Source organism: Chiloscyllium plagiosum, chromosome 9, assembly GCF_004010195.1.
Source record: "Chiloscyllium plagiosum isolate BGI_BamShark_2017 chromosome 9, ASM401019v2, whole genome shotgun sequence".
Lineage (NCBI taxonomy): Eukaryota > Metazoa > Chordata > Chondrichthyes > Orectolobiformes > Hemiscylliidae > Chiloscyllium > Chiloscyllium plagiosum.
Window position 1 is genome coordinate 40,809,748 of NC_057718.1, and position 23,438 is coordinate 40,833,185.

At 41.0% G+C, this 23,438-nt stretch overlaps 1 protein-coding gene across 1 annotated transcript in view; it reads right to left on the reverse strand.

Moving 5' to 3' along the window:
* Positions 1-21,642: 21,642 nt before the first annotated feature.
* The window catches only part of lyplal1 (lysophospholipase like 1), a 64,774-nt gene continuing 62,978 nt past the window's right edge, over positions 21,643-23,438 (reverse strand). The window contains exon 5 of the mRNA XM_043695787.1: positions 21,643-21,973. Within this exon, the coding sequence (XP_043551722.1) occupies positions 21,791-21,973 (183 nt within the window). The 3' untranslated portion in view covers positions 21,643-21,790. The remainder of the gene's footprint in view (positions 21,974-23,438) is intronic.

Consider the following 23,438-nt stretch of genomic DNA (forward strand, 5'->3'; position numbering starts at 1 on the left):
GGGCATTGGTTTAGGATGAGAGGGGAAAGATATAAAAGAGACCTAAGGGGCAACTTTTTCACACAGAGGGTGGTACGTGTATGGAATGAGCTGCCAGAGGATGTGGTGGAGGCTGGTACAAATGCAATATTTAAGAGGCATTTGGATGGGTATATGAATAGGAAGGGTTTGGAGGGATATGGGCTGGGTGCTGGCAGATGGGACTAGATGGGTTGGGATATCTGGTCGACGTGGACAGGTTGGACCGAAGGATCTGTTTCCATACTGTACATCTCTATGACTCTATGACATTGGGAGCTTTGATACAGCTGGGTCTTATCAGATGCAGCATCAACTCCTCTGTCAAGTCCAGGCGATGAAAGTTGTCCACATTGCACTTTTATTTCTTCTCATGTTTAGTAACTAATAAACACAGTCTTTTTGATAATTTAAGATAGTCTGGTTACTTTGGTAACTTTTAAGCATGAGTTAATTTCAGTCTGGGAGAAAGGTACTCACAAGAGTAACAGTTCATCTATCCTCATCTGGGAACTTCATGGTTTGAGATATTCCACCTGGAACAGTACAAAAGATGAAACATTTCCCAGGTTCTAACAATGGATGACTGGTCAAGAGGAATCCAAGGACAAGATTTGCTTTCAGGCTTCAGCCTTCTTATCACACTTTTTAAAAAATATGTTCAGCTTAAATACCATAATAGATAGCATTCAGGAATATACCACCACTCATCTTACCTTACTGAAAATCTGTACCATAAACTCTACTGCCAAATGCTAGTCAGTCTACTCTATATACTTCTCTGCATGTATTTCTAGCATGCCCACATGGCAAGATTTCAGGCTTCAGCTTAGCTTTCTGTGTGTTTCTCTCTCCCCTTGTAAGATTGCTCATGCTGTGCTATTTATGCTGAAGGAAGAGCAGCTCCACGATATCATTACAAGGTTGCTCCAGGGTCCTAGACAATATGCCCAAGGCTGCCATCTTTGGAAATTATGTGAGGCTGAGGTGAAGCATTTGATAGCCAGACCTGAGTCCTGATTGCTAATGGGTGAATGATGGATGCATTGAACAATCTGAATAACTGGTTGTATGGTGGGTAAGAGATGTCTTTTTAAGGTGCATTCATAAGCTTTGATCACCTACGTAAGATTGAATGATTGAAGTTGGATGAGGGGGATACCATAAGGACTGGGGAGGGAGTTAATGATGCACGTGTGGCAACATGTGGGAAACAAACTCACTGGGCTTGGTGAAGAGAAGCCCTCCGTGAACCACAATGAAATTGACATTTTACCAAAAAATATGTAAGATTCTGCCCTTAGTCTTCTTTCCATTGAATTTCAGTTTCTCTTCCCATCTGACAATAACGTATAACTAACCTAAGTTCTGTGGGCATACTCTTCACCAAAATGGCTCTAACTTGCAGAACCTGGTCAACTCCATAGTGGCACAGTGACTCAGTGGTTAGCACTGCTGCCTCACAGTGGCAGGGACCTGAGTTTGATTCTAGCCACAGTTGAATGTCTGTGTAGAGTTTGCTCATTGTCCTTGTGTCTGTGTGGGTTTGTTCTGATTCCCTCCCACAATTCAAAGATGTGCAAGTTAAGTGGATTGGCCATGTTAAATTGTCCAGGGACTTGCAGGCTAGGTGGATTAGCCATGGAGAATGCACGGTTTTAGGGATGGGATGCTCTTTGGAGGGTCAGTGTGGACTCATTGGCGGAATGGCCTGCTTTCACACTGAAGGGATTCTCTTTATGAGTAGTGGATCGTTTGATATTGCAATTTTGTCATCAAGTTCTGGAAACAGTTGCATCAACTGCATATTTGCCTATTTCCAGTTCTTGGAGCTCACCTTCATCTCTCTTAGTCTGCCTATACTGCATCACTGGGATCATCATCTGATTACTGATACCTCTTAATAACTTTTCATATGGTTTCAAGTTTCAGTCTCTCCAGAAGTTTTGGTTTCCAATCGAAATTTCAGTCTTAATTTCCTTAAAGCCTGGAAGGGCATCAGTTTCTCTTTCCAATTAGTGCTTGTCTCAAAAAAAATACAAGCTTTAAAACCACAGATTTAATCATACACTTTTCTCAGACTTTATGCAGACAAATACACAACTGACTAGTACTTTAACAAGAGAAATTATTTGATTGTAAAAGAGGATTGCTCCTTTTCCACTTTCTGATGACTGATCTTAGGGTTCTGGAAATGACTAGTTCAATATTCTGTCAAAAATATGTGAATTGTGAGGTTTGCTGGAGGATCAATTGCAAATTAATACTTGTTTTTCTCATCTATTAGAATCCAAGGAAACAACAACAGCTCTGGACAATATCATTGTTAAGTGCATGGCCTCAACTCAGCACCTCTCATAGTCACAAGGTTAAGATTGGGAATGTAATAGCCGAAGGAAGTCATGTGTCTCAGCCTTCATAGGACTGCATGATGCTGTTTCAACATATTACCATACAACTGTAATCTTCACTTGTGGGGATGGGGAGGTTGGAGTTACTCAAAGCATTATCAAATACAGATAAATGCTTTTGGCTCTCCCTCTTCCTTTCAACGAACTAGAAAGAGTGGAGAGCTTGCAGGTTAAAAGTCAAAATTTGAGCTCTACACATGTGTAGCAGTGAAAAACAACAGAAAGAAAAGCATTGGGTTGCATTATCCTCTATTTTATCTACTATATTCATACAAGTCAGTTTAAGCTGCTGGGAATCCTCAACATTTTGCATTTCAGCTTAGAAAGAAAACAATTTGAGTCGCCTCCCAGTATTGGAATTTGCTCTCAAATTGACCCAAATTCACAGTCCAAATGTTGGTCAAAACAACTGAGCATTGCATGACTCTGGGTGTGCCATAAAAAAATGTTTTTTTGCTGAAAATGTGAGTAGGCAAGGTCTGGGAAGTTGGCTGAAGTCCAACGTTTGTATTTGATATGGGCTCTGCTTTTCTCCGTGGCATTGATTCCACTGGCAGGCCCTTCCTCTAGCTTTGATGAAGTTACGACTATTTGGTTCACATATTTGGCAGGAAGATTTTGAGAGGTTTGTTCAGTAAGTTGTCCCACTTCATGTCGCACAACGTTCTGTGGTTAACTGACAAATATCACAAACAGGCAAACATTTGGTTAAGAGTTCAGTAATTAAAGCCAAATGCTATGATGTTATAATCAGCTGATAATGATTTAACATAAAGTGCAGCAGCAGTAGGCTGGGTAAATGGTATTGGCAAACCTCACTGCTTAGGCAGCAACTTTCAGATGTTCCTTTTTAAAATCTTTTGTTTGCTTAACTTAATTTGCATTTTTGCATTATTTTGGCATGTTTCTCATGGAGCTCTTGATAACACAAACACTGCTTGTAAAGTGAACATGATGGCTGTGAAACAAGAGAAAAAATCTAAACACGACTTATTTTTAAAATATATACAGATTAGTTAACTATTCCAACATTCCCAATGAATTATTTCTTGTTTTTCCAATAACTTATGCACTTGGATGTGATACAAACAGTAACAGACTGATGACAAAAAAATTTGTGAGAATAGGAAAAGTGAAATAAATACAGATACATGTTTTCAAAACCAGATGTTTTAGAATGTGTCTTGCATCATTTATTTTAATCTTATTCAATGGAAATGAACTTACCTGGTCAATTCAATTCAGAACTATATGGTGCTGGATTTGTATCTGTTTTGTTGCTTGCACACTGTTCTATTCCCATGCGTTTTGTATTCCACCCATCCCAGATTGGTCTTGAACAACCCAGGATAAGACATACAAGGCCATGGCACATTAGGGTCAGGGCCAAATTGTAACAGAATAGATAATTTTTTATTAGGGGTGGACAAAGAAAACTGCAGAGCTGGAATCCAAAGTAGATAAACAGGAGGCTGGAAGAATATAGCGAGCCAGGCAGCATCAGGAGGTGGAGAAGTCAACATTTCAGATATAACTCCCCTTGAAGAAGGGTTATACCTGAAATGTTGACCTCTCCACCTCCACCTCCACCTCCACCTCCACCTCCTGATGTTGCTTGACTTGCTGTGTACTTCCAGGTGGTTGTTTGTGACTGTGCAGACTTCATGAGCAGAAGTGCCTTGCTCTGTGCAGCAGACCTCTATGATTCTATGACCTAAAGTGCCTGGGCCGAAATCCATCAATATAAATAAAATCCAACGAAGCTTCGGTTCTGGATTGCCGGTTTTGAGATGGTGTACCAGAAGATTGTTAATCAGATCAGTTAGCGTCTAAGGAAAATCAAAGCTGCAAGTGCCCTTGTGAAGGGCCAGTCCATAGCTTTAAACTATCTTTTTGTGCTACTTTGCTAGATTACACACTGGTAAAAAAGTAATCTACCTCATTGGCAAAGTAAACATATGTTAAACTGCAAAAGAAACTGATGCTCTAATATTGTGTAAATCAATTTTGGAGGAGAAAAAACTCAGAGTCAATTGGATGATGAAGGGTTGAGTGGGGCTTTTCGTAAGGCTTGCAATCACATTGAAATAAAGTTTCCAAAGGCAACCTCCCCCTTGTGAACAGTGGAAAATCGGTGGAAAGTCCAAGAAAACAGCATTAGTAACTATCTATACCATTTGATGCATACCCCACATCCTTCTCCAAGCTGGGCTTGCGGGAAGGGGAAGGATAGCATGTGAGTGAGAGGGAAGCTACAAGGTATGTCCTCCCAACTCCTATACTCAATGCTCTGACCAATAAAGGAAAGCATACTAAACACCTCTTACCTACATGCGATTCTCTTTCAAGGAGCAATGAACCTGCACTCCAAGGTCTCTTGTTCTGCAGCACTCCCTAGGACCTTACCATTAAGTGTACAAGTCCTGCTTTGATTTGCTTTTCCTAAATGCAGCACCTCGCATTTATCTAAATTAAACTCCATCTGCCACTCTTCAGCCCATTGGCCCATCTGATCAAACTCCTGTTGTAATCTGAGGTAACTTTCTTGGCTGTCCACTACACCTCCAATTTTGGTGTCAGCTACTAACTTACTATCTATACCTCCTATGTTCACATCCAAATCATTTATATAAATGATTCACCCTTTGTGTGAAAAACTTGCTTTGCACATCTCTTTTAAACTTCTTCCTTCGCACGTTGAACCTGTGTTTCCTAGTAATTGACACTCCACCTGGGAAAAAGCCTCATGCTTTCCACTCTGTCCATGACATTCACAATCTTATAAATTTCCATTATGTGGCACCTCAACCTCCTGCATTCCAGTGAGAACAAACCTAGTCTAGCTAACCTTTCTTCATCGCTAAAACCCATCATACCAGCCAACATCCTGGTAAACCTTTTCTGTACCCTCTCCAAAGCATCTGCATCCTTCAGGTAATGTGGTGATCAGAACTATAAGCAATATTCCAAGTATGGCCTAACTAAAGTTCTATAAAGCTACAGCATAATTTGTCTTTCCTTATACTCGATGCTTCTTCCAATGAACATAGAATGTTATAGTGCAGTATAGGTCCTTTGGCCCTCGATTAAGGCAAGCAGGCCATAAGTCTGTTTTACTACCTTATCTACCTTCACTGTCACCTTCAGTGGTCTATGGAGCTGCACACCCAGATTCCTCTGAATATCAATACTCCTGAGGGTTCTGCAATTCACTGTATAAATTCCATCCATACTTGACCTTCCAAAATGCGCCATCTCACATTTGTCGGCATTAACTCTATCTGCCATTTTTCTCCCCAGTCCTCCAACTTAACTATATCTTGCTGTATCCTCTGATGATCCTCCTCACTTTCTGCAAATCCAATAATCTTTGTATCATCTGCAAAGTTACTAACTAGACCGGCAATGTTTTCCTCCAAATCATTTATATCGATCACAAACTGATCACTGTGGAGCACCATTAGTCACAATCCTCTACTCCATTAAGCATCCTGCCACTGCTACCCTCTGTCTGCTATGACTAAACCAGTTCTGTAACCATCTTGCCAGCTCATACCTGATACCATGTGACTTCATCTTTTGTACCAGTTTGCTTTGAGGGACTTTGTCAAAGGCTATACTGAAGTCCATGTAGACCATGTCAACCACTTTCCCCTCATCAAAAATCTTTGTCACCTCCACAAAAAATGTAATCAAGTTAGTGAAGGATGACATCCCCTGCACAAACCATGCTGTTGCATTTCTATCAAGAAAGCAAAGCATTCACAACAATTAAAAAGTAAATCAATGTAACCTGTTGTTAGCAAGTTCTGTTGGATAAAGTAGTCCACGTTACAAAGTTAATTTTTTTATATACCAAGTGGCACTTCTGAGCGTGGGGCTCCTTCATTCTGTCCACTATTATTTTCGTTTCTTTTCTCTCTTACCTTGTTTTTTTCTCTTCTGTTTTATTTTACACATCTTTTGGTGAAGAGCTCAATCACGATGGTAGTGAGTGGGCCCAGCAATGTGGACTTGAGTGGGACTAGCAATGTGGACCCGAGTGGGCCCAGCAATGTGGACTCAAGTGGGCCCAGCAACGTAGACCCAAGTGATCCCAGTAACGTGGATTAGAGTGGGCCCAGCTACATGAACTCGAGTGGGCCCAATAACGTGAACTCAAGTGGACCCAACAATGTGGACTTGAGTGGGCCCAGCAACGTGGGCTCGAGTGGGCCCAACAATGTGGACTCGAGTGGGCCCAGCAATGTGGACTCGAGTAGGCTCAGCAGCGTAGACTCAAGTGGGCCCAGCAACGTCGACTCAAGTAGGCCCATCAATGTGGACACAAGTGGGCCCAGCAACGTGGACTCGAATAGACCCAGCAACATTGACTTGAGTGGGCCCAGCAACGTGGACTCGAGTAGGCCCAGCAGTGTGGACCTGTGCACAGGTGTCGGAAGCGAGTTTGAGTTTCCGGTGGCATCTGCTTCCAGCATAGATTCATGGAAGTGAGTTTGGGTCCAGTATGAGACCCGGTGACATCAGCAACAGCTGCATTGGCGAGGTGGGCCTGAAGGGGAATCATCATGGCAGTGGAGCAGAGTTGGATTGGTTCAGTGGCTGGCAGCATTGGTGGTGTCAGAGAATGGTGACACTATACAACACTTTTTACTGTATTTTGTAACAAGATCCAAGTGACAGGAAATCAAATCAAGGCTTGGTTTGTACTTTATTCGATGTGAATGTGTAATTATTCAGAAGCAGTAGAATCCTGATGATTTGTTACTGAGAGATAAAATGAGCATTACAAAACACAGCCAGGAGCTTTTGAATTGTAGAGAAGTATAAATTTTGTTTGAAAAGCTCAGAAGAGACAGGTTAATAGTCCAGTGAGAATCGATTGTGTTGATTTAAAACTCAGTTGGAAAGGATTACTTTAGTTCTTGGATTTGCAACTGTCACTATTTTGTCTACTAGAGGAATTAGATAATGATATTCTACAGTAACAATATGTAACAATATTACATCACTGCAAGATTATCCACTTTTTGTTCATCGATTCAATTCACTATTTTACATTCCAAATGTGACACAATATAACATTATGCTTTCAAAACAAAACAAGGTGAAATGGAAACATATCACATGAATGCAACATAAAACATTCTGGAAAGCGCAGATCATTTGCCCCTTTTAAGAATACTCCACCATTCAATAAGAACAGGGCCGGTTTGATTGTTGCTTTCACTCCACTTTCCTGTCTGTCTCCCATAACTCCCTATTGAACAAACGTCTGTAAAACCCAGTCTTGAATATTCAATGATTCAGCCTCCATTGCCTTCCATGACAGCAAATCACAAAATTGAATAACCCTCTAAGAGAACAAATTCCTACTGATCCCCAAATTAAATGGGCTGACCCTTTAATCTGAACTCCCTGGGAGGAGTCATTTACCCTGTCAACTTCCCTCAGAATCTGAAATGTTCCTCTTCCTCTAACTCCAATCACTAGAAGTCCATCCTTCTCAACCTTCCTCATAAAACAACTGTTTCATTCCAGGCATCAATCTAGGGAATACCCTCTGAACTACCTCCAATATAAGTATATCCTTCCTTAAATAAAGGGACCCAAGTTCTGTAAAGAAATCTGGGCCTGGGCTCATCAATGCCCTCTAAAGTGTCAGTAAAACTTCCCTACTTCTATACTCTGTGACTAACTGACATATGTTCAGGTAACTGGTCTACATATTCCTGTTGTCTGTTTCCCTTCTTTCTTGAAAGGAAGAGTTATGTTAGCCATTTTCCAATTCACTGGCACCTTTCCAGTATCTAGGGAATTTTGAAAAATTACATTGATTGCATCCACTGTCTCTGCTGCCACTTCTTTTTTAGATCTTAGGATGTAGACAACAAGGTCCAGGGGACATGTTAACCTTTCTCATATACATACTTTCAAAAGTATGTAAGATGGGACTCCCCCAAATTACAACAGACAAAATAATCTAGAATACGATGTTTGAAAACCGTCCCACAGCATAGCTTACTCTCTTTCTTTATTGAAGTTTTTGAAAGTGGCCACTTCATGCCTGTGTGTACGCATGTGCATGTGTGTGTACACCTCATGGTAGAAATCATATGACTACAGCAAGCCATTTGTACGAGGTTGGCATTTCAATCCAAACACTGGTGCCACTGTGAAAGAAGGGTGGTAAGGACAAGCCAGGGTACTATAGACCAGCGAGCCTGACGGTGGTGGGCAAGTTGTTGGAGGGAATCCCGAGGGAGAGGATGTACATGTATTTGGAAAGGCAAGGACTGATTAGGGATAGTCAACATGGCTTTGAGCCTTGGAAATCATGTCTCACAAACTTGATTGAGTTTTTGAAGAAGTAACAAAGAGGATTGATGAGGGCAGAGTGGTAGATGTGATCTATATGGACTTCAGTAAGGCGTTCGACTAGGTTCCCCATGGGAGACTGGTTAGCAAGGTTAGGTCTCACGGAATAAAGGGAGAACTAGCCATTTGGATACATAACTGGCTTAAAGGTAGAGGCCAGACAGTGGTGATGGAGGGTTGTTTTTCAGACTGGAAGACTGTGACCAGTGGAGTGCCACAAGGATCTGTGCTGGGTCCTCTACTTTTTGTCATTTACATAAATGATTTGGATGCGAGCATAAGAGGTACTGTTAGTAAGTTTGCAGATGACACCAAAATTGGAGGTGTAGTGGACAGGGAACAGAGTTATCTCAGATTACATCAGGATCTTGACCAGATGGGCCAATGGGCTGAGAAGTGACAGATGGAGGTTAACTCAGATAAATGCGAGGTGCTGCATTTTGGGAAAGCAAATCTTAGCAGGACTTATACACTTAATAGTAAGGTCCTAGAGAGTGTTGCTGAACAAAAAGACCTTGAAGTGCAGGTTCATAGCTTCTTAAAAGTGGAGTTGCAGGATAGTGAAGGTGGCATTTGGTATGTTTTCCTTTATTGGTCAGAGTATTGTGTACAGGAGTTGGGAGGTCATGTTGTGGCTGTACAGGACATTGGTTAGGCCACTGTTGGAATATTGCATGCAATTCTGGTCTCCTTTCTATTGGAAAAATGTTGTGAAACTTGAAAGCGTTCAGAAAAGATTTACAAGGATGTTGCCATGGTTGGAGGATTTGAGCTATTGGGAGAGGCTGAACAGGCTGGGGCTGTTTTCCCTGGACTGTCGGAGGCTGAGGGTTGACCTTATAAAAGTTTACAAAATTATGAGGGGAATGAATAGGATAAATAGGCAAAATCTTTTCCCTAGGGTCAGGGAGTCCACAACTGGAGGGCATAGGTTTAGGGTGAGAGGGGAAAGATATAAAAGTGACCTAACGGGCTAAGTTTTCATGCAGAGGGTGGTATGGGTATGGAGCAAGCTGCCAGAGGAAGTGGTGGAGGCTAGTACAATTGCAACATTTAAAAGGCACCTGGATGGGTATATGAATAGGAAAGGTTTGGAGGGATATGGGCCAGGTGCTGGCAGGTGGGACTAGATTGGGTTGGGATATCTGGTCGGCATGGACGAGTTGGATCGAAGGGTCTGTTTCCATGCTGTACATCTCTATGACTCTATGTAAACTCTCCCTAAACTCCCACATCTGACAAGAAGAGCATATCACTTTACTAAGAGCCATTTTTGCTTCTTCCAATCTGCAAACCCAGAAAATAGCACTGTCTTATTCCTCTACAAAACACTGCTCCAGGCTAACTTAATACTTATGGCTTATATTTTAAGCTTAATCAAGAGATATATCTCAATAAAGTAAAGAAAGAACCCACTCTACTCACTATTGTAGATTTACTGAAGGCTATACTTAAAACTATTTACTTATCTGTTTCTGTGCTATAACCTCTCCCAAATTGTTCCCTCTCAGATCAGTTGTGAATTTCACTGTTTGTTAAGTTTTCCTAGACACACTCTGATGTCCAGCAATACATGAATTCAAACAGCAAAGGCAATAACTGCGCAGATTCACTGCTGTGTCAGTTAGCAGTGTGGGTTTCTCTCTCTCTCTCTCTCCCCCCTCCTCCTCTCCCTCTCCCTCTCCCTCTCTCTCTCTCTCTCTCTCTCCTGCACTGACCTGACTATGTGCTGCCTATATTCTGTCTCTTTCCCTTTTAAAAGTGACGTTGTTTTGAATTTTTTTCTCTAAAGTTCCAAAGCAATGCAACAGCATAAAAAAAAAATTCTGCTCTTGGAATTCAAGGAAATCACCTCCAACACCAAAATACCTCAAAAAAGGAGCAGCCTGTTACAGCCAGAAATTTTTCCCATCCTCCATCTTGGATTACCCAGCATCCCTAGTTCACAGAAGTCTTAAGTATTGAAGTCAGATTGTGAAAATTGAATATTTATAGCTTATTTCACAATCAGAATAAGTTACAAGCATGCATTCTGAAGATTTTCCATGCAGCAATCTCACATTAGAAGGAGTGGATATGGGATCCTAGTGTGGAGGGTGTGGCCAAATGATTTGATTTATTTTGGATACTTTTGAGCGTCTTCAGTGTTGTTGCAACAGTGGCCATCCAGGTGAATAGTGGATATTCCACTACACTCTTCATTGAACTTTGAATAAAAACGTTGCATGAGGTAGAAGCTTCTGCTTGTTCTTATTGCCACTTTGTTCACAGCTGGTTCAGTCAAGGTTCTGGTCAATGATGGAGAAAACTACTGCAGATAGGAAGGTGTACCGAAAGCAAAAAGTCTAGAAACCAAAGTAGGTCTGTCAGCATCTGTGGAGAGAGAACAAGCTAACATTTCGAGTCTCGATGACTCTTCATCAGATTCTGTCTGTTAGCTTGCTATCTCTCTGTGGGTGCTGCCTGACCCACTGTGATTGCCAGCAATTTTTGTTTTCAGTTCTGGTCAATGATGACTCTTTCAGACAATGCTTCACAAACAATTTCACAATATGACCCCATATTGAAATTGTAATCCCTTGGTAAACGTTTTGAGCTGAGTGCAGGGGCCTATGCGCTGAGAGAGCAGGGTTATGACCCGTCTTGCAGTCCCATCCCCTACATTGGGAAAGTCTGTCTAAGAATTTAGTAGAGGTTTAAATGTTAGCGGTGGTGTTGCTGGAGGTCAGTGGGAGATGGTTAGACTTTGTCTTGTTCAAGATGACAATTGTGCGAAATTTACATTGTGTGAAAGTTAGCAACAACTCGTCAGCATGAACCTTGATTGTTTTCACATGGTGTTGTGCACGAGCATGAATTAGCTAATTATCAATCCAATATACATTCTGTCCGTACTAAGACTACTGAGGCCAAAAAGGCAACATTTTTGTCACAGATGTTCCAAGTTAAGAAGTCTCAAAGATATTATTCAGGTAGGGTCTGGTAAGGAACATTACAGAAGTTCCCATGCATTTACTTACATGTAATACACAGGATATATGGTGATGAATTGTGCGGTTGAATTTATAATCCATGAAAGGGTTGATCTGGTCAGAGCAAAATCATGATTGACTCATGACTACACAATTGGCAAGTTATTAATTTTGATGCAGCACAATATTTATTGTAAATTGTGAATTTCATATAATAGATTACACATACCAGATTGTAAACATATACAAACAAAAGCAAAGTTCTGCAGATTAGACTAGATTAGACTAAATTCCCTACAGTGTGGAAACAGGCCCTTCGGCCCAACCAGTCCACACTGACCCTCCAAAGAGTAACCCACCCAGACCCATTTCCCTCTGACTAATGCACCTAAAACTACGGGCAATTTAGCATGGCCAATTCACCTGACGTGCACATCTTTGGACTGTGGAAGGAAACCGGAGCACCCAATGGTAGAGATCAGGAATAAAAATAAAAATAAAATAGAAGGTTTTGGGGAAACTTGGCAGTTCTGGCAGCATTTGTGAAAAAAGAAACAGAATTAACATTTCGTGTCCTATAACACTTCTTACAAAGAGTTTTGTTCTGACTCATTTGAAAAAAAAAAGTTGCCGTGTAAGGAGGAATACAGTTCTGAATTTTGAGCAGAAACATGTTGATAGGCTGTGGCTTTTCTTTGCATCTAACCATGTTTGACTTCATCTGCTACTGACGCTGAATTTCCCCAAACAAGGTAATATGCCTCCCTCTAGCAAACAATATTCATCCTTTTAATGAATGCAAATACTGTTTAGTGCATCAGATATTTTTCTGCATGGTAATGTTTGTCCAGACTTGTGAGTAATCTTCACAAAACAGGTGCAACATCTAATGCAGTATGCTGGGATGTGTAATATAAAGATTGTCAAAGTATGATCATTCCGGAGTATAAATGTGGGTATATTGTGGCAGAGAGCAAACTATTTCAAAACATACAAGCACAGACAGTGAAGACAAGTTCTTAGCTAGGAACATGATGAATTGTTAGCTGCTTGTGTTTCCTAGTTGATAAAAGCTTCAAAAATTTTAGTCTCAACACAACTGAGTTTATCATATTACTTGGGTCGAATAAATATAAAACTAAAGATTAAATTAATTTTCTCAGAATGAGGGGATTAAAAACCACCTATCACTAAATAGGGCAGCAGACAGTAATCTTGGTGAACATTTATGATAACCTGCATCAAAACTAAGACGGTATAGTTGAGATAACTCTACAATCACATCATTACCAATTATGATTATGCCATGTAAGCTTAAATATAGACTGCTAAATTAGTTTTGTGTCACTTAATAGCCCTAACTCTTTTCGCAACAACAATTTTTTATTGAACTACCCTTCAATCACATTAGTTGAAATTTAGTTGAAGGTGAAAATGAAATGTTGGCCCAAAGCAGATGGAAAACTTTCAAACACGAAGGAATAAGAACAGGAAAGGAAAACTGACGCCCTGAAAATACTGCAGCTTATTACTTTTACATATTGAAGACATTTGCATAAGCATTTTTTTTGTGCTCCAGAAAGACATACTATTGGTTGCTGAATTGCTATTTTTGTTGCAGTGACAGAGCTGGACCTAATGAATTGCATTTTTGTCATTTACTTCAAGTAGGAATAAACTACATTAACCTTGATATTCTTTTATGTGGAGAATATATTTTCTGGGGTTGAAATAACATATTTAAATGGTTTGAACATAAATTTGTGTTACTCTGCTAAATTCTGTTTATAACACATTCATTAGGTTCACAGGTACCGGAGTAGGTAATCCAGTCACTGAAGCCTACATGACCACTCAATGAGATCTTGACTGATTGGTATCATATCTCCATTCATTCAACCTGGTTCTGTAATATTTTGTTTAACAAAAATCTATTAATCTCAAACCAACATTTGTCAATTGCTCCAGCCTTAACAGCCTTCTGAGGAAAACATTTCAGCTTTTCTCTGTTAAACATCAGAAGAGGTTCTTCCTGCTGTCACCCCTGGACAGCCTCATCTAAAAATAGTGTTTTGTTGCAAACTGAGTAAAAATGCTTCATCTTTGCTTGAGGATATTTCTATGTGACATCCACACCATGGAACAACTCCCCAGGAATAGTCCCTGACCACATTTTGCCGAAATGGTTTTTGTTCTAAAATTCTGACTTTTTTTTGTCAGAGGAAAGAGTGAATGTTGCTGCTTATCAAAGTAAGGGATGTCACTGTTGTGGAAAATAGCATTTTTATAGTTTTGGCAGGCGTTTTCAGCATCAAACATTGCTGGAGCGAGATATATTGCAGGCTTGCTGTAAAGTAAAGGTCCCTCTATTCTGTGCCAACAATAAACTGTGATTTAACCCCAAACTCAGCACAGCACCTCTGACTGGCTGCAATGTGATGTTTCTATTTCCCAGAGCAGCCACCCCATGGCCTCTTTTTGAGTGACAATTGCCAATTTCATGGAAATCATCAGTAATTATTGGCTGTGACCTGACACCCAGCAAGGACTCGACTGAGAATGCCCAGACTAATTTCCCCTGAGCTCCTTCCCACTAAAGGACACTTTTATCCTAAAGGTCTGAGCTGGAATAAATCCTAATGCTATATGTAAAAAGAATGTTCCCTTATGCTGTGGCACCAATTCCGAATGCAGCCAAGGGTTCAGTCAGAGTTGTCCTGTCTGCTTTTTGTTTCCACAGGTTTTGAGTACTGGTGTGAGAATTGAAACAAAAATCCACATATATTTACTGACAGTCCTATTCAGCTCCTTGAATAGCTGTAAGTTTGGCATCAACCAATAGCCCCAATTAGATCGAATTTCGGGCGACTGTGTTAATATCCTCATTGTGTTTGCACCAAAAGTACAGGCCAATGCTGCCAGTTAGAGTTTAGCAAGATTAGCTTGACAAATAGTGACATTAAATCCTGATTGGTCACGGTAAATTCCAGTCACTGCCACTAAGCAACACTTAGACTCAAAGAGTGTGTCAAACAGCATCATTCTTTTTAAATACTCATGGAGAACCTTTACCTAATATAGGAGATTTTTCTTTTACTTTCTGCTTTTGTGGCCTTTATCATGTTGTTTTCAGCAGCACAGTGCCTCAATGGTTGGCACTGCTGCCTCACAGGGCTAGGGACCCAGGTTCAATTCCAGCCTTGGGTGATGCGTGGGTTCTCTCCATGCCTGTGTGGGTTTCAGTCCAAAATCCAAAGATACGCAGGTGAGGGGGATTGGCCACGCTGAAATTGTCTGTAGTGTTCAGGGGTGTGTAGGCTAGGTAGATTTGCAATGGTAAATGTGGCGTTATGGAGATGTGGTAAGAGTCTGGGTTGGGATGCTCTTTGTTGTGTTGGTGCAGTCACGATGGACCAAATGGTCTCCTTCTGCACTGTAGGGGTTTTATGATTCTATTAATACAGTAGGTACAACTGTTTAAGAGAATTCTGGGAATGCCAATCTTTTCCTTCCTTCCTTTCTCAGTTGAATTGTTATTCTTTTACTTTAACACCTGTTATTATTCTGTCACTCTCCTTTATTCAGAATTCCTGCTTTTTATCTTGTGATATGCAATGTTCCATTTGTTGAATACCATTCTTTTATTTAAGGGTGATCTCTGGCATTGTTAATGAACGATTTTTCAAGTTTCATGCCGTTTCCAACATGAATCTTTGTTAAAGATGTTAACTGCCATGCCTGATGTACCTGAACAATGCTTTGGATACTATACCACTGCAGTAAGCGCATTGTTAGCCTTATGTTTTCTCAGAGAACAAGCAGTGGCATCCAGACTCCAGAGAAATCTCACACTACACCATGAACACTCACGCTAGTTCCTGATCAACTGGCAATAATTGTAAAGGACAGAGCCATGTATTTCTCCAGTCTAATGGGTCATCACCAGGGAACACTCACAGAGAATGGTGGGAGTAGGATGTCCCCTGCCTGAAAATACATTGCAGAGGTCAGTGTGATTGCACAGAGACCCTCGAGTTAAATCCAACAAAGAACCATGAGCCACAGGAACAGGCCCCTCAGCCCTCCAAGACTGTGTTGATACATAATGCCTTTCTAAATAAAAACCTTTCAACTCCATATGGTCCATATCCCTCCATTCCCTGTCTATTCATATATCTATCAAGATCCCTCTTCAACATTGCTATTGTATTCACCTCCAGTGGGAGCACATTCCAAGCACTTAACACCCTCTATGCAAAAAATTGCCTCTAATATTTCCTTTAAACTTACCCCCTTTTACTTTAAACCTATCTCCGCTAGAGGACATTGACTATCAATTCTATGTGTGCCTCTCATAATTTTGTTAACTTCTATAAGGTCGCATTCTCCCGCACCCCACCCCCCACCCCACCGCAGCCAGATCCTTCAACATACAAGTGAAAACAAACCAAATTTGTCCAATCTCTCCTCACAGCTAATACCCTCTAAACCAGCCACCACCTTGGTATTTCTCTACCCTCTCCAAAGCCTCCACATTCTTCAGGTTGTGTGGGGACCAGAACTGTATACAATAGTCTAAATGTGGCCCAAGAAAAGTTCCATACAGATGCAACATGACTTGCCAGTTTTTAACTCTATGCCCTAGCTGATGACGGCAAGCATGCCACGCGCTTTCTTGACCACCTTATCCTCTGGTGTTGCCATTTTCAGGGAAAATGTGGACCTCTACATCTAGATGCCTCTGCATGTTGATGCTACTAAGGACTCTGCCAATTACTGCATACTTCTATCCTGCATTAGATCATCCGAAACGCATCACCTCGCATTTGTCTGAATATAAACTCCATCTGCCAAAGTCTCCAACCGATCCATATCTTACTGTATCCTCTGGCAATCCTCCTTTAAATCTGCAGACCTCCCAATCTCTGTGTCATTTTCAAATTTACTAATCAAGCCACCTACACCACTGGTCATAGATCTCCAGTCAGAAAAACACCGTTCCACCTCTACTCTCTGTCTTCTTAGATGATGTGGAGGTGCCAGTGTTGGACTTGGGTGGACAAAGTTAAAAATCCCACAACACCAGGTGATAGTCCAACAGGTTTATTTGGAAGTACAAGCTTCCGAAGCATCGCTCCGTCGTCAGGTAGCTCGTGAAGACTTCTTCGAACTGAGGGTACTGAAATATTTGCAATGTGTTCTCAAAATGGTAGAAGGGTTGAAAACCTTAGAGGTCTCTAAACCAAATGCATCAAACTTTGTTTTAACCAGCACCTTATGAATTGCCTGTCTTGATAAACCAGCCAAAGTTACATACCTGCAATACTAGAAGTTTACTGTATTATTGCAATCTCTGCAATGTCCGAGCAGTTATTAAGGGTGCAAAAGGGAAGGCTATCTGCTGGTAAGTTTATTTGATTTGATTTATTGTTGTCACATATATCTAAGTATTGTTTCGTGTGCAGTGTAGGCAGATCATAACATACAAGGGCATAGGGTGATTCGAACAGAATAAGGCATACAAGGTTGTGGTTGCTCAGGAGGTATACAAAAACAAGATCGACATTAAATTTGACATTAGAGAAGTCCATTCAGCAGTCTAACAACAGCAGGGAAGAAACTGCTCTTGAACCTGTTGGTGCGTGTGTTGAGCTGCCTGACAGGAGAGGTTGGAAGAGATTATAACTGTGATGGAAGGAGTCTTTGATGTGGTTGGCTGTTTATCTGCGGCAACAAGAAGTGTAGATGGAGTCAATGGATGGAAGGTTGACTTGCATGATGGACTGGGCTGTGTTCACAACTTTTCATAGTTTCTTGTGGTCCTGGGCAGAACAGTTGCCATACCAATCCATGATGCACCCAGATAGAATGCTTTCTATGGTGCATCTGTAAACATTGGTGAGGGTCCTTATAGACATACTGAATTTTCTTAGCCTCCTGAGGAAGAAGAGGCATTGTTGTGCCTTCTTGACCATCTCATTGACATGGGAAGTCCAAGATAGATCATTGGTGATCATCACTCCCAGGAATTTGATGCTCTCAACCCTCTCCATCTCAGCTCCATTTTTGCAGATAGGGGTGTGTCCTCCTCCTTTATTCCTAAAGTCAATGATCAGCTCTTTAATTTTGCTGACATTGAAGGAGAGATTGTTATCTTTGCACCATAACACCAAGCATTCTATCCTCTTTTTGTATACTGTCTCATCATTCTTTGATATCCGGCCTACAACGGTGTCATAATCAGTGAACTTGTAGATGCTGTTTGGATGAAATTTGGCCATCAGTCATGAGGATACAGGGAGTACAGTAGGGGGCTGAGTACACTTCCTTGCAGGGCACTGGTGTTGAGGATTATTGTGGAGGATGTGTTGTTTAAAGCAAAGTTGCATTATTATTTAAGAGATTTGTGCTGTAAGTAAAGTATGACAGTGACGTGTATATCCTCACATTATGTTTCGATTACTTGTATGGTTTTACATTGATTATGTGGACCTCTTTATCAACCGGAATATTTGATCAACTCACACGTTAATATAAAGTTTGCTGTACTTTCATCTCAGACAGAGTACCTCAATTTCTGACATCCATAATGTTTTGCGCCATAAAGGACTTGAAAGAGAAATGTTTTAAAACGGAATTTGAGCACTTGTCAAATTCCTATCAGTGGGCAGCACGGTGGCACGGTGGTTAGCACTGCTGACTCACAGTGCCAGAGACCCGGGTTCAATTCCCGCCTCAGGCGACTGACTGTGTGGAGTTTGCACGTTCTCCCCGTGTCTGCGTGGGTTTCCTCCGGGTGCTCCAGTTTCCTCCCACCATCCAAAAAAAATGTGCAGGGTTAGGTGAATTGGCCATACTAAATTGCCCGTAGTGTTAAGTAAGGAGTAAATTGTAGGAGTATGGGTGGGTTTCGCCCCGACCGAGTCGGTGTGGACTTGTTGGGCCGAAGGGCCTGTTTCCACACTGTAATCTAATCTAATCTAATCTAATCTAATCTAATCACTACATGGCAGTGTGGCCCAATGCTCTGTTACTCTTGTTATGTGAACTGCTGGAGAAGTCAAATGTTTCTGATTCAGCTTGAAGAAATAATACAGTTAAACAAAAGAGAGAAATGTTCATGTCCTCCCACTGTCAGATCAGGTAAAGCCCGGAGAAATTATTCATAACTTACATAAAGCTCCCCACTAGAGGGCGGTATCCTTGATGTCATGAAGATCTGACCGCATTGTTCCTCGGGTCCCTTTAGAAGAGAAGGGTCACTCTGTTATTGTGCAGTCAGGTCCCTTGTTGATCCCTTCACTATCCTCAAGATGATCTCAAGGTCCACAATCATGATAGTCATCATTTCTACTCATGATAGTGCTGTCACACAGGTACATAAACAACTATAACCCAGCCCCGAATGATTAGTACGGTACTTCTATATTGAAAAACATATAAATATAAAACAGAGTCTGAATGGAGACACACTACTTGCATATAAAATATTATCAGCTTACTTGTTTGATTTTCATTATTGATTAGACAACTGTTAATTTAACATTGAGAACAGTTATTATAACCAAAGAAAAAGACATGCTTAGTTGGAGCTGGAGAATTATTGTGCCCTATATGTAAGCCCTTTATAAAAATGTGTGCTAACTGGACATTTTACAATATCTGTGAGTTTTCAAACTCTAGCATAATTATTCCTCAGTGGTAGAAAACTTGTACTAAAGCAGCATTTTTCAAGACTCCACACTTCCAAAATAGTACCGTTGGTTGTGTTGTTTCATCAAAGAAGCTGTGTTCCCCTTGCAATAATTAATGTGAGATGAGTTGCTCATTCAAAGAATGTCTCTATCTTCTTGTAGTTGTCAAAGTGGCAGCACAGAAACATTTGCATATTTATTTATATTTTCCAAACTTATTTTAGTATTTTGTATTACTATTCTTTCCTCATCTGATGCATCTATCTCACTTTTCCTGCTATGACTTTTCCTAATGTTATTAAAATGATGTTTTATATTTATGATGAGGTAGTTTTTGGTGTTCAATGATACTTCTATAAATTAAAAATATTGCAGTTATGAGGTTTACATGATTACTATGTTTGGGACTGTGAGCAGGATTTTTTAGTCCGAGAGGTGGTGAGAAGAACGGCAAGTGGATCACATTCTCACCCTTGAGTTAAATTTTAATAATTCTGGTCTTCCACCCCCCTCAGCTGGTACATTAACTTGCTCACAAGCTTCATTGTAGATGCATATTAACATCTCACTAGCAGCACAATTCATTGGAATTGACTTCACTTCCTCAACTATTATCTGCCCAATCCCCAATCATTGCATCAGAAACCTGACGATAAACAGTAGGCATATCCACGGTGATTGTCATTTCTTTGTCAACTTTGCAGTAATTTTACAGTACAGTGTTTTTCTGTTAATGATACAGTTGTAAATGATGCTGGCAGTCAAGTATAGGCAATAGGTCTGAGTGGAGCAAAATTGCCTGTCTCTCTGGAGGGGTCATCTCCAAACACAACTGGCACATGGCAAACAGAGGAGGCAGATTCGGTTGGAAGTCAGACTTCCATACACAGCAAAGGGGTGTTGCTGGCTGAAGGGTGTGGAATTGAGAGAGCAGTAAACAGGGAGTGGCAGTGTCTGCCTTGTAAAGAACTAGGGGAGTGGTACTAGAGAGGGTGACTGTGGCTGAAGGGCATGGATCCAGGAAAGTAGTGAAGGGAAGGAGGAATAATTTAGGCAAGGGTGTGCTCCAGTCAGCGCAGGGGGTCTTCGCCTGCAGTTACTCCAGAAGTGGTGAAGGGCAGTATCCAGGCTGAGGCCAATTAATATCTGTGGATCAGTCGGGGTATCTTGTGAAAGGGTGAGAACAGTCATAGGAATGAGGGACATTTGGATGAGGTAGGATTGAAATTGAAGGCTAATGGTCAGGGAGTGTATGGTCTTGTAGTGGGGATTATTGAGGAATGTAAGGGTACAGTTTTCTTAAATCAGCAGAGGGGTGAATCTCAACGGGGGCAGCGGGACCTTGATTGTGAGGGGCACCAACAGAGGATTGTGGACCTTGATTGTTACAATGACGGGCACCATAGAATGGGATGTATGAGGTGCTGGAGAAAGATGCAGTGAGGTTCATAAGGCCAACAAGGATCATAAACCAGTGAGAATGGAAGGCAATGTGGAGAGAGGGAGAATGGTGGGTGACAGAGCAGTGTTGATCCAACTCACTGACTGAATCTCACCAAAACAGCCAAATGAAAGATCATTCAATCTGGCTCAAAGTTGCTCAGAGCCTGAAATCCTTCTGTATGAAAAGTACCTTGAACTTCTGTCTGCATCAAGACTGACAGCTGTGCATGAACACACACTAGAATGTTCAGGTTCCGTGATGTGAAGCTTGAAAATGGCTTTCTTGCCCTGCTTAGCCAATAATATGCTCCTCCTAAAGGTTAACCAGGGATTAATTGGAAGTCAGTAGGTTCCTAATTCCTTCTTCACCCCTCCACACCATCCTCACCTTGAAGATTACAGCGCCACCCAGAGGCACCAGGATACTGACAAACCATTTGAAGTACAGTGCTACATTCCAGGCATGGTAACTTTTGTTTCAGTTCCTAATGACCATACAAAACACTGGTCATGGTTTCGAGCAGGAGTCACTGGAGAATAACCAGAATGGAAATCCTGGCTGATTTGTCCCCTTCCTAGGTCATGGAAACCAGGGTCAACTGAAGGCACCCATCTTCAGCTGAGCTAGAAGTGGGAAATGTCAACTAAGGCAAGACTGATTAAGGATGATATCTGTATTTTTTTCTAAGTTACATGGCTTTAAACAATACTGGGTAACATAGAATAGTTTAGAATAGAAATTTATTGTCATGTGTAATTTAACATGAAAAATGCAATGAAAAGTTTTATAAGTCGCCCCATCACGGCTCCTACATCAGTGACAGAAGTCATACATAATAATTAAAAAAAAAATTGAGACAAAGTTCATCACAACTCAGTTAATGGCTCCTGGGCTCGGGGCAAGCCGATTAAGGAAAGATGGAATACGCTGAAGATGTAGCCGGGATAAGACCATCATGCCAGGCTGCTGGAATAGTGGGCCAGAAGCCTCTGCCAAAGAAGATTTCCATTCTGGGCTGAGACCACAACTCCTGGATGAGACCACCATGCTGGGCTGCTGGAATATAGTATTTCACTAAATATCATTTCATTAAATTTGAAAGAATTAGAAGTAAGAAATGGTTCCAGGCTTTTTGTGACTTAGGAATCCTTAGGTTGAACTTGGATTTTAAACTGTAAGTATACACATTCATATTGTTTCAAAAATGATAATTATGGATTATCAAATTTTAACTTCCATCATTTGATTGTTATAACTAAGACCTTTCAAGGATTAAAGTGGTTTTTACAAAGAAATAAATATTGACCTAAAATGGCTGCAGTATACACTTCATAATAGACCGAGGTAGGTCTTGTGAAATCCTTGAGGAATAAACTAAATGACCAGCACTGAAATTCTCATTTTTGTCTTCAGACATCTAAGCCAAGCAACTGAGTCAGCATCAAAAAAATTGCATCTCCAGTTTAATTCACGTGTCTATGATTAAAAACTCACTTGCTAGTTAAACAGTTTGGAAAGAAAATGGAGCCATACTTCAGAGTACATGTTGAGCTATATTGCAACAGCTGCATTTGCACAGTACAGGAGAGAGAAGGAAAAATGAATTGGTAACAAGAGCTGGAACCCTTTCTCTCCCTGGACAATACATTTGCTGAATGAAAATTTGCAGATATACTAGCCCTTTTTATCAATTATCCAATGACAGCTTCAACATTAATGAAGTGGAGTTTGCGCTTATTTAGGCAGTGCTTAACTCCTCACTATTCAAGTATGTCCAAGCTGTAAGTGACTTCATCATCTTCTATGGGTCCTCTAATGAATGATGCAATATTCCCCAGGATGTCCACTGAAGTGGCTGCTCACATTGTCATTGTTGGTGCTTGGGGGAGCTTCTGCAGCAGCATGCTTCCTCTGGGAATTTGGCAGTTAAATAAACCACCATAGCAAACAACAATGAATTTGAGATGGTTGCATAAACAGGGAATGAGAAAATGTCAACCATACAGATTAAGCTCTGCAAGGCAACATAAGGAGATTCAGCAGTTAGCAAAAAATATAAGATTTAATGCAAAAAGTCACACTGCAGGTTTTAGTTCATCTAAATATAACTTGTGAATTATTAGAACTGATGGAAGTGACTAATATGGCAAACAATACAAAAAGCAATTTAGTAGAGATCTGATCTTTATAAATATTTTTAAGTGAAAGTGAAGACTGCAGATGCGGGAGATCAGAGTTGAAAATGTGTTGCTGGAAAAGCGCAGCAGGTCAGGCAGCATCCAAGGAGCAGGAGAGTCGAAGTTTCAGGCATGAGCCCTTCTTCAGGAATGAGAAAAGTGTGCCAAGCAGGCTAAGATAAAAGATAGGGAGGAGGGACTTGGGGGAAGGGCGTTGGAAATGAGATTGGTGGAAGGAGGTTAAGGTGAGGGTGATAAGGTGAGGGTGACAGGACGGAGTGGGGGTGGGGGTGGAGAGGTCAGGAAGAAGATTGCAGGTTAGGAAGGTGGTGCTGAGTTCGAAG